This window comes from Nanorana parkeri, unplaced genomic scaffold, assembly GCF_000935625.1.
Source record: "Nanorana parkeri isolate BGI_ZX_2015 unplaced genomic scaffold, ASM93562v1 scaffold490, whole genome shotgun sequence".
NCBI classification, from domain to species: Eukaryota; Metazoa; Chordata; class Amphibia; order Anura; family Dicroglossidae; genus Nanorana; species Nanorana parkeri.
The window spans coordinates 88,432-100,961 of NW_017306758.1; the positions used below are offsets into that span (position 1 = coordinate 88,432).

Here is a 12,530-nt window from a genome sequence, read left to right on the forward strand (position 1 = left end):
AAATTTGCCTTAAGTTATATTTTAATACTTTTGAAGTCAACAACCCTAAAAAAATATCAGTAAAATCATAGTGAAGCCATAGCTGCTGATCTGCAAATATGGGTACATAGAAATGATTAAAGCCACTGGACCATTATGACATCCAGGGAACTAACATAATCAGAGGCACAGGTAACACATTGCAGCATTCATGCTTTCACAGTACATGATTACTTTAAGATCTTCTTGATTTCATGTTGTTGTGGGTGTTTCCTGTTATTCCTTCACATTTCCCATTTTAATATACTAGTGATCCAACAAGTAGAGAGGTGCTACTGTTGGAGCTCTAAAGAGATGGAAGAAACTGTTAGGTGGTTCAAGCTTTCCAGACTCTGGCAAAACTCAAAAACCAGCTTTGGGTGGTCTGACCCAGGGGAAGGGGGCAAATTGCTGGAGATATAATGTAGGGTACCTACAAATACCTGCAGCAAACTCCCAAACTCACCTGCCAGGGTCAAATCTCAAGCCATTCTGACAGGCAAGGTTCTGTAACATATTGTTTACCGTTGTTTTCCTTTTCTTAACTCCTGCAGATCTATTGACTAGTGAGGCTGCCCAATATAACAATGAGCCAATATAATTCTGCATGGAAGGGGATTTGCCTGCCAAAATAGCCAAACATTAAGCTGTAACAGGAAGGTTTAAGAAGCTGCTGAAGGTATGCACAGGTACCAGTACCTGTACCTTTAGGGGCCTGTACTTACTCCCACAGAGAAGAACAGGCTGCTTGAAATCACACGCAGCACCTGTCCTTCCCGGGAGTGGCCCAATATGGCCATGCACGCAGAGCGGATCTGTACGGGCCGGCTGTTAGTCGTGTGAATGACGCCTACACCTTCAACAATTTGCCCCCTTAGCCCCAGTAACAGGGTTGTCTATAGCTTTCTTTAGTGTCTAGGTGCCACAAACCCCATAACAAAGTGTTAAATAAACACAAGACCAGTTTAACTTGATTGTTTTCTTTATTAGACACATCACATAAGGAGATCAATGTGTGCTAGTAGCATGCAGAGGAAGACGTCTTTAATCTAGATTGTGGGTAACATCAGCTTTAAGTCTGACAATGTTTCTTTTATAGTTACATCATGCTATTTTAAATGCAAACATCAGCATACAAGTCTCTGCGCCATTTCAGTCCATATCTGCATGCGTTATTTACAAAGGAAAGCTAATTCTGCTTGGCTTACGTGTCTGACAATGGCGCATTTGAAGAATAAAAAAGGATAAACACACAAAGTGAATATGGCTAATCGTTCTAAGCACAGCTTGTCTGGAAAGAGAAGTCTTGTAACCAGGAAACAGTTACTTTGAAACGCTGATTGTCTGGAAAAAAACAAGGTTGTTAAAATTTTAACCTTTTCCCTACCAGCTTTACTGTAACAGTGAGTTCTCGGATTACAGTATTATTTATGCAGTTCTTTCTGATCTTTGGCGATCTATTTAATGAACGGATGACTTTATTTTTACAGTGTTTTCTTTGACAGGAAAAGTTTAATTACAATGCTATTATCCAGACATCTTGGTGATGTCACAGCTAGAGCTGATATTAGCTTTCTAAAGACTTCCAAAACACAAATGACATCCAAACACAAACCAAGGAGCAAAAAGATAGCACAAAAGTCTTGTTATATTATGGTGTACAGAAGCCTAAACCTCACTTTTATTACATGTGAAGTGCGCGTTCACATTAGAAAGCATCAAAACTGCAAGTTAGGACAACATGCAACTTGATATAGTAGTAAGTGCAGCAAAGACATTTTATGATCAAGATATCTCCTTGTTTAAATGAAAACTGTATGCAAATTTAAGCTTTTTTTTGTTTGTTTGTTTTATTAACATGGCAACATTTACATGAAAAGTATGCTAAACGTAGTGTGGTTTCCACATTTCATAAAGTACAGAAACTGCATAATGCAGCACTGATATTATTTGAACCCAATAGTGAGTTGTCTTCAGTTAATTTTTAAACTATGTCAGTGATAAACTGCACTACAGACAAAGGGGTCTATTTTCAAACAAGTTTGCAGAGCCTCCGAATCTATGTTTACATTTGTCCTGTGCAAAAAATAATGTTCGTAGTATACTTTCTTTTGAATGTAAAATCAGGAAAATACTGCATTATGGTCACTAGATGGAGCTGAGGCACATATGACATAAATATTTCCTATGCTACTCAACTCCCTCTACTGGCTATAATAATAATAATATTTTCCAAATATTACATTCGACCTGAAAAGAAAATATACTAAGAATATTCGTTTTTTCCTCCAATCACACAGAATGAACATTAACAGAGATTGGCAAGGCAAATGGCTCTGCAATTTTTTTTATAAATAGGCCTCAAAGTGTTTAGCTAGGACATATGTGTCAGTACTATATAGATGTATGAGCTGCAGTCAGGTAAAGGTTTATCACAACTCCATACCAGCATGCAAGAAATGTGAAGACCATTATGCACAACGTAATATACATTTTATTTAAGGAAGTTCTCAAGAAAAAAACAAAACTCTTTTCAATCACTTAGGCAGACAACCCATTCAGTCACCTAAAGATGTGAGTACTGGAATATGGGAGCTGACATTTGTGACCTAGTTTTTAAAGGTGCATACACCAGGATGGCCATTCTGATCCCATCTTCACTAACCTATGAGTCCTAAACAAGCACATAGAACAGGAGTTCAGATTAGTTCTTTTATACTTTCCAGTCTGCATGCTTGTTCCAGGTCAGTAATTCACGTGGAAATAAAGTCAGGATCAAGAGGACAATCCACTAGACTCAACCTTTAAAAAGCCAGTAATGGCAAATCCAATAGCTCTGTATTCACATTAAAAGGAAACTATAATGCTGTAGTTCAATTCTATTTAAAGTATCTTTTAAGTACATAAACTGATGTTTTGATCCTAATTAAGCTCTGCTTTCTAATGAGAAAGCATAGCAGTGTCTTTATGCTTTCAGGCAGATTGAGTGGCCGATTACTTTGATATGTCCCTCCTCTGATGCATTCAGTTCTCTGGTTAGCAGATGCTCTCTGGCACTTGAAATGTTATCTAAGCCTTGCGTAGAGCTCCATTTGCTGCTTGCAGTTGGTCATTTGGAAATATTGTGAAATATTGTATCTGTAAGCAAAAAGAGCTTTACTCTTCTCCTGAAGAATCCAAAAGAAATGCAAATTAACTGTAAAAACAGTGTGGAAAAGTGGAGAACTAGCCTTTTATGACCAATCAGGTTTCATATTTACGCCATGGGAAAAATGATACGGTTATATAAATAGTCCCCATGGCGAGCATTTGTTTTACTGCTGTAATTCCCACCGCACAAGCTTTCTGCTACTGCATGATTTTATTTTGTCATTAGGTATGATGGCAATAACTACATTTAGTCTCTGAACACACTGCATTGGGATTCCAGACATTCACTAAGCAAATATGGCAACTCAGATATTTTGTTTCTAAGCTTTTCTCTAGGTCTATACATGTAAAGCTGAATGTGACAAACAAAGTATGGCACACATCATAATTTCCCCCGCGCAGCTCCAGCAAGGCCCTGGCATGAAAATAAAGATCCCATAAAATTTCTGCTTGTGCACCTTCACATACCACATTACAGGCTTTGTTGAAATCTACCTCTGTTGATAAAAAAGATAGAAAAGTCCCCGAGTAAAACAGACAGGCGTTCCTTTCAGATAACCTGTGTATTAAACGTCTAAACAGTACAAAGAGGACCACTCTGAACAGATTAGAATATGAGAATGCTAACAATTATATTGCTAAATGCTCTCATACCCTGTAAAATGTGTTGAGGAAGATACCTTCCTCTGGCAATACAACGTAAATGTTCTGCTTGTATATAGACACATTTCTACAGAAGAAGATGGAGGCATGCACAAGTTGGCAATACTGAAAGACTAAAGTTATACCTAGCATTGTGCTTCTGCAACTACTTGCAAGCAGATAGTCCCAGTCTTAGTTAGGAAAGCAGATAGCTAGACTTCAAGTACAAAGTTAAGAAAAATGTAAAGTGTTAAATCTCCATGCAGAAGAGAGAACCAGAAGCATCATATAGATAGCTTCAAAGTAAAAACAGCATGAAGTGAAATGCCCATTTCATAAATGGTCCAAATGCTGTATTTAAGTCATCCAAAATGAACGTTTCAGTAGATGTTTACAAGTCAAATGCCCACTTCTTATGTATGTCAAGGACATTGAAAACAGATGACCACATCTAAAGTTCTCTCCACCTGCCATGACCACTGTAAAGTAGCCCTACTCGATATGGTATATTCATAAAGCAAGGAATGTGACATTCACCAAACGTTCACTGCAGGTAAAACCTCTGGGTAATGTGTTTTAACTTACTGTGATTAATTCACCTGCAGTGAATGCTTGGTAAATGTCACATTCAATGCTTTATTGATATACCCCATGCCTTTACATGACAGTGAATGGGAATGGTAAGACTCTATGCAGAGGCGACAAAATTGGGAGCTTTTGGAATTATTGCTGCTGGAGCTCTTGAGATATTTAGTCTTTGCATAACTGAAATATCAGTATTGGGGGACTGACATTTTAATGGACAACAATCCTGAAATTCTTATGTTATTATCTCCTATCACTAGTCTATTGTGATGGTTTTAGGTCACCACTATTGGAAATTTCTCAAAACGGCTATATTTGTTAATAATTTTGATGTTGGCAGGATAATGGTTTGGCACAATAAAAATGTGTGGCAAATGCTACTCTTAAAGAACACCAATGATCTGGTGACCACAAAGGTTCATCTGTGGGTAGCTTTTAGACTTTAGAGCCAAGAAACACTTGTCCTCACCCCTGATAGCCACACTTAGGCACTCTCTAATAATTAAATATAAACATAATGCAATTATACTTTGCTGTGACATCAGCCTAGTAACCTGCTGATAGACAGGACTTACTGATTAAGGCTTTTCAATTATTTCAAATGAGTAAAGAAAAGAAAATAGAGAGTTATACTTGTAATTTCTGAGAATTTCATAGTAACAGATATGCCATTCTCAGACAAATTATGACTTAATCAATGTGTTACTTCACTTTCATACATTGTCTAATGATTATATATATATATATATATATATATATATAATGTCTAAATGAAAGGAAGCCTGGCAATGAATATCTAGTATACTTGTACATTACAGTGGAACAATGGTATGACACCTGCATTAGTCAATCACATGGTAGGAAATAGCATTGCTGCCCTAAATGTGTCTCAGTATATACATCATCAGCAAAGGGTTTTACCATGTGTTTCTCTCACCTCATCACTATAAACCTACTTACTATTGTAAATACACATTAAATAATTTATCTCTGTGTTACCAAACACTATATAACAGTAAAATGCCATATATTTGAGTAAAATTAAATCTTGGGTTGTGTTGCACCAATCACTAGGAATACAATAAATATTTTACTTAGTTACAAATTAAAGGGGCAGTCCACCCAGCTGATATTTCAGTTATACCGTAGATTGACATCCTCTAGCCAGAATCTACCATAAAAACAATTACATCTCAGTATTAGGTAGACTAACCCTTTAACTTTATCTTGGAATGATTAGAACTGTTCACTTATAGAAAGCAATCTATGATAAATTGTAAAAATATTGGTCCAAAAATACTGCTACTACAGGTCAATCATTTTAAGATTTACTCTCTAGACTAAAATTACTACAGTCTAATATAGTTGTTGGTTAATTTTTAAATCTAATAATTCTATATTATTTTTACATGTGCTATTATTGTGTCCCTTTAGAAATGATCCAGATTTTTTTTTATTCTATCACAGACTGTTCTTGGAACCTAAAATGTCCATATAAAAATACAAATATTATATCTGATGAAGACAGGTCCCAAACATAAAATATAGGATTTTGGGTACACACATCCTAATAAAGGCTCTGTGCAAATTACTGAGTGACGTTTAGCATGTAGTGAAATGCTAAATACATCAAATTTTACCTTTTGAATATTGGATATTTTAAGGGAGTTGAAACATTTTGAACACACAAACCAATGGTAAGACACGCATCACTTATCAATTAACTGCCGGATAAGTGTCTTTCAGTCATTTTCACTGAGGCTTTAATTAGGCTATACTATGTCATTGTTAAGGAATACCTAAACATAAATGGGCATCATAGCTAAATTAAAATCGACTTATACTGAAATGATAAATTGCTGTGTTCTATAAATAAAAAGTAACGGAAGAGCTAAAATACTAACATTTCCTGCAGAAAATGCTAATCCAGGCTTCCTCTAAAACATCACATGACAAAGCCTATGCATTTGGTCGTAGGATCTCTGCTGAAGTAGAAGTTCAGAACAGGCTGATTTTGCTCTTTAGCAGAGATCATGGTAAAGTGATATTGAAGTCAAAAGGCTTTGAAGCTATTTCAAATGCTGATTAAACCATTTACAATGAATGAGGATGTTTAAAAGTACTGGACAATGAAGTTCAGGGAAGCTAGGCTAAGAGAGCTGAGGTCAGCTGTTTAAAAATATGATGACTGTAAGTACTTGGGCAAAATTTAAAGAAGACCTGGAGTACCATTTCCTACTTCAAAGATATTTCAGCTATTTGAGTATACTTTATCTATCATCCTAGCAGAAATTATAGTGTACCTTTTAGTTAACATCTGAGTATACTGTAGGTTGGCTTTGAATTCAGGAATCTTGAATAACTTACATTACATTAACAACACAAAGAGTTTTCGCACTATTCTAAAAACAGACCAGATGTTCAGGTGTTATGGTTTTACCCACATTATTCCTATAAAGAACAGAAGGGCATGTCTCTTTCTATAGTACAGATCAGTTTTTCCCAGCCACTGGTCCATTGTCCACTGGAGATCCACAAACCCATTTCAGATGGTTTGCAGTCACATAGGTGACAATAGGCCCAAATTATTTATAAAAACGCTATGTTTTTTTTATTCTCAAATTTATATTAAGGCAAATTTAGGTTATTTTGTTAATTAAGACATTGCCACTAGGAAACAAAGTCCCTTATAAAAAAAAAGGCATTTCTATTATTCCAGAAAAGTTATAAAGGTGTTCCTGACACCAGTTTACATCCTTATGGAGAACAAATGCCATCAACGTGAAAGCACTGCTACTAATGGCAATACCATTGTTTTATGATGGAATGGCTGCTGGAGAAGTAATAGGAGCATAACACACTGGTGGCAAGGCAGGAGCAACCCACTGTGGTTCTACAATAATGGGCCTTATTCACAGATCCATTTTTTTTTTCAATGTAGGGTTTCCTTTAATTGGATGTATCACTGGGTCTACACGTCAGTAACATGAAAACGTATCATTGCATTTAGATTTTCTGCTTTTGAAATAGTTGATCATCAAGGTGTACTGCAAAATGTCAATTCCACCATGTTTGTATGTTTATACCATATGGTTTTATTTAAACAGGCAGTGATTAACCATAGAAAAAATAGAAAGTGTTGTTTTGTGCTCTGGAATAGGTAATTTGTAGCATTAAAATATATGGTGGAAACCCATACCTGTCAGATATACAGTAACAGTTTTTCCATACAGCAAGACAAGAAGTGCATTTACCATGAACAAATGTGCAAAAACTTTGTGCCATAGTAAAGGTTTAAAAAAAAAAAAAGTCCAGTTTACATATATATTATATCTGCTTGTTGATTAGTGGTGGCAATATATGTGTATGTTTGTTTTAACTATGGTGGACATTTTCAAAGTGCTCTACAGGTAACTGTTAACAGTGTGATGCTGTCTATAACAACCTGTTGCATTGCACTGTAAACTGTCATTGCCCTAGCAGTGCTTAGATAGTGAATGTAATATGATAGGCTGCACAAGTTTTTCACAGTTAGCTGTAGAGCAAAGGCACTCACATATAAAAACAGAAGCAAAGGAAATTCCTTTACCCCCATTTTCTAAGTGAGTGCCAATGAACATGTTTGGTAAGCATAAAAGGGAAGGCTGAAGAACAAACACATGTATGTATCATTAAAATTAATCGAACAGCATTTGTTCTGAGGGCAAACAAAAAAGCAGTATTTATATCTAATAAAGAATATACTAGGAGCAACTATTATTTCTCTATCTCTAAAAGCTAAAAGTATGAATGCTTTGGAAGACAAGACATAAAAAGTTTACAGTGAGTTGGTACAGAGCGTGAACAGTTGAGGGACACGGCAGCTGTCATTTAATCACTTGATACATGGTTTTCATTCTGTAGAACATGCCAGCGCTCAATCTTCTTATCTTTGTTCTTCAGGCACTCATACCAGTGTTTCAAGCGCTCTCCTTTGGCAGTGATGCCCAACTGACAGCCACCTGCAGGGAGAATCCAGGCATAAAAACTTGATATAAAACTGTCAGATAATAGCAATGTGTGAAAGCTTACCACCCAACAAAATCAAAAACTGGAGAGGAGAATTTATACACGAGTTGTATTAAAACAAAGGGCTAATTCCTAGCAATGGGTTTGGATGGATTTTCCTATGAACAGGACACGTGGTATAAGCACACTTTTTGCATGTTTTAAGCCATTATAATAGGCTTTGATGTCTAGTGATAGCCTGGAGTTAAAGCCACACGTTAGCCAAAACTGTTAACATACAACAGGAGATCGTCAAAGATTTAGGACATGCTACAGGTTCGGTTGAAGACTGGAGATATGCTGCAAGAGACAGGTAGAGACAGGGCACATGTTACATTAGATTATCATGTTCTCTACCATTGCCAATTAATGGGGCAGCACAGTGGTTTGGTGGTTAGCACTTCTGGCTTGCATAACTAGGGTCCTTGGTTTGAATCCAGACTAGGGCACTATCTGCATGGACTTTGCATGTTTTCCCTGTATCTGTGTTGGTTTCCTACTAGGCCCCCCAGTAGGTTGATTGGCTCTTGTCTAACTTGGCCCTAGTATGTGTGCATGTAAGATGACAACTAGTGAGTTTACTTATGCCTGTGCCAAACCCCCCTTCTGGCTCAATCAGTTTCAGCTTGTTACATATAGCTGTGGGGCATTTCACTGACAGTTCTACACACACTCGGGCAAACTCAGTTCACACCAAGCCCATGCACATCGCTAATTGTAAGCTCCTTGAGGACAGGGAGTGACGTGAATGTACAGTATCTAACGAAAAAGATACCTTATCGCACTTACCAGAAAAAAAACAAAATTGGATAAGGGGGGAGGTGGTCGCAGTGACCGCGGATGGCGCCGCCACTCAGTACAAAAATAGATAGATGTCACTAGCACACCAACAATATCGAAGTCCAAAAAGGTCATTTATTGGAACGTCATGTCACCAAAACTAGCGCTTTCGGGGCCACGCAGTGTCCCCTTCATCAGGCTCAGCAATGTCATCTATCTATTTTTGTACAGTATTTAAAGCGCTGCCTGACGGTGCTATAATAGAACCTGCAATAAATAATGCTCCCAGTAACACTGCCGAATACTGGGCCACACAGTAAGTACTAAAGGGCCACAGTTTGGGAGCAATAGTGCTTTAGAAAATCTGTCTACATTTTATCGCTGTCTGTATCCCCAATAAGGTTTTTCCCCACCCCTTGTCTATTTTCTGGTTGCCAGACAGCACAGGAATGGGGTTGGAAATCCTCACAATAGGGGCACAAGCCCCCATAAAACCACATCTTCTAGAAAAGTGAGGAAGACTGAGCTTGGCCTAGCCCTTCCTACCTCCCAAGACTCAATGGTGGTCCTTTACTTTAGTAGGTTGCTCACACAGGGCTTGGAGAACAAAATTGCCTGGGAGCTAAGTGGCGTAAAAAATTTGGATTTGAACTGTTTGGGATATATTGAGTGCTTGATTTTTTGAATACTTGTTGTCTCCCTTCCTTTTTAGACCCTTTTTTAGTATTTAAAAACTCTTTTTCCTTTTCTGTCAGTTTTTTTAAACTGTTCCCTTTTTTTTCCCCCAGGTTGCAGTGCTCTTGTTAGGGGGAGGGGTTAATTGAGCTCAGGTGTCTCTCATTGAGCAGGTGTATTATAAACTAGTGCATCACTCATTTTGAGCTTGCTCACACAGGGCTTGGAGAACAAATTGCCTGGGAGCTAAGTGGCGTAAAAAATTGGGATTTGAACTGTTTGGGATATATTGAGTGCTTGATTTTTTGAATACTTGTTGTCTCCCTTCCTTTTTAGAGGTACGGGTACTCCTAGAATGAGATCCTAATAGGTTGGACTTGATGGACTAATGTCTTTATTCAACCTCAAATACTATGTAACTATGTAACTATGTAGGTGGCCATTTTTTGTCTCAGTTATACAAGTGAAAATAAACAGATTATCAGCATGAATTTTTGACTATTTCCATATATTCAATATATTTTTTTCAATAGTATTAATCATGATGAAACAGAGCTCATATTTTGATGACACACTTGTTATGTGCAATTGTTATATGGGAATTAGGCTCTGATTAACATAACTATAAGGTTATCAGCTAGCTTTTCTGTTTGATTGTATACGCTGATGCAGGGCAATCAAGTGGCATTCATGCAATACCAAGGCAATGATTAACCTGTCATATAAATCATAATAAATGAGAATAAATGAAAGGTAGATTGTGTTTCATGTATAACTGAAAAGGTTTAGAAACAATTATGAAAACATGCAATGTTTTCAAGCCAAATATAATATATTCCAGAGCTTCTGAACCTTCTATGAACAATACAAACAATATCTTTGTTACCCATATCCCCTTTTCACCAAGCCCAGCATACTACCTGCTGGGGAAATCTGACATCACAGTCAAACAATCTGTATATAATAATGCTCTATGAACACTACTACCAAAGAAAGGCATACGTACGATTCCTCAAGAGTGGGGGAAGGTTCAGTAACCCAAAATTAATTATAACAATGGACCAGAGGCACACACCATATTACAATTAGGGCCATACATTTTAAAGGAATGAATGGCTTTACTAACAATATACTGTATATACCTATAGGTATGGAACGTCACAAATTTCCAGAATTATTTTTAAAGTTTCTGAAAGCTGAATGCCAGCCTTCCCTTCAGTATTGCACAGTTGCACAGGCTCTTCTCCTGTACTGAAAATACTTACTCTGATTTCACTGAACACTGCAAGCTTTTTACAATGTGGATTAGAAGCTGCAGCAAGTCAAATAGAGCCTGCCTAATTTCCAGTTTGAAGGATATTGGCAGTAGCGGAACTACAGCTGGTGCGGCCGCACTGGGGCTTCAGCCTGGGGGTGCCCAGCACAGTTGCCGGCCGCCGGATTGCACCGAATCGGTATCCAGCGGTCGCCCAGTCTCTGCGCCGGGAGTGTCGGCTGACACTCCAGGCGGCAGAGGGATGGAGCACCTGCGGCCACAACAGACCCCCACAACCAGGGCCCAGGGAGTCCCACTGACCACCAGGCTAAGGTAAGGTGACATTTTTTAAATAAAATCCCTGGACATTTTAAAAGGTTTTATTATTTTATGTTCCCGGACCATTTTTAAAAAACATTTTTTATTTAAATGTCCCAGGAACATAAAATAAAACTTTTTTTTTTAATAATCACCTCATCCAATCCACCGACAAGCGCAGCATCCCGCCTCTCACGCTGTCAGAATATGCATACAGAGCGTGTCGGTAACTATTTAAACCGGCGCGCTGTGTGCAGCTTCTGAGAAGATACGCTATTAGCGTAGCGCGAGCAATGCAAAATGCGCAGCCGGCTTCCCCACTACGCGAATAGCGTATCTTCTCAGAAGCTGCACACAGTGTGCCGGTTTAAATAGTTACCGACACGCTTTGTATGCATATTCTGACAGCCTGAGAGATGGGAGTCTGCGCTTGTTGGTCGTTCCAGGGATCAGGTGTTGAAGCAATGAAGAATGGCACCCTCTATAGAGGACTGCAAATCTCAGCAGTACTTTATACAGAAATGCTATTCTTATATAAAGTATTGCCGGGATGTGAATTCCTCTATAGCCTGTGCCATTCTGCATTGCTGTAAATATTAGGGACGCACCGATATATAGGCCGTCAAAACTTATCGGACGAAAATTGCACTTTTGGCTAAATGCCGAAAGTGCCATTTTGCTACCGATACAGCAGCGCATCCATTCTTTCTTTCCTCCCCGCTAGGTGCTGCTCTGTGTCCCAGCGGCTTGCACCAGGGCCCTTTGTTCCTTAGGTCTGCCACTGGATATTGGGCATCATCTAGCATATTCCTCCCCTGCCCTTCTGTCCCTGATCTGTCCCTTTCATTCATTAGAGTTAATTTATTTCCATCATGGATGCTCAGCACCACATACACGCATATAAGCACGTGTACAGTGATCTGCATATACAGTCTGCCCATGAACTAATTTCCACCCACACATTAAGACATTATATTTGCATACCTCCTCCCATGAGCCAACCCACTGCTTGCACCAGGGTGCAGTGATGTTTTTCAGGAAGGTATGTACAGCACCCTGC

At 38.2% G+C, this 12,530-nt stretch overlaps 1 protein-coding gene across 1 annotated transcript in view; it reads right to left on the reverse strand.

The window, feature by feature from the left end:
• Positions 1-8,008: 8,008 nt before the first annotated feature.
• Positions 8,009-12,530, reverse strand: part of RPH3A (rabphilin 3A) — a 161,341-nt gene continuing 156,819 nt past the window's right edge. The window contains exon 20 of the mRNA XM_018560946.1: positions 8,009-8,396. Within this exon, the coding sequence (XP_018416448.1) occupies positions 8,266-8,396 (131 nt within the window). The 3' untranslated portion in view covers positions 8,009-8,265. The remainder of the gene's footprint in view (positions 8,397-12,530) is intronic.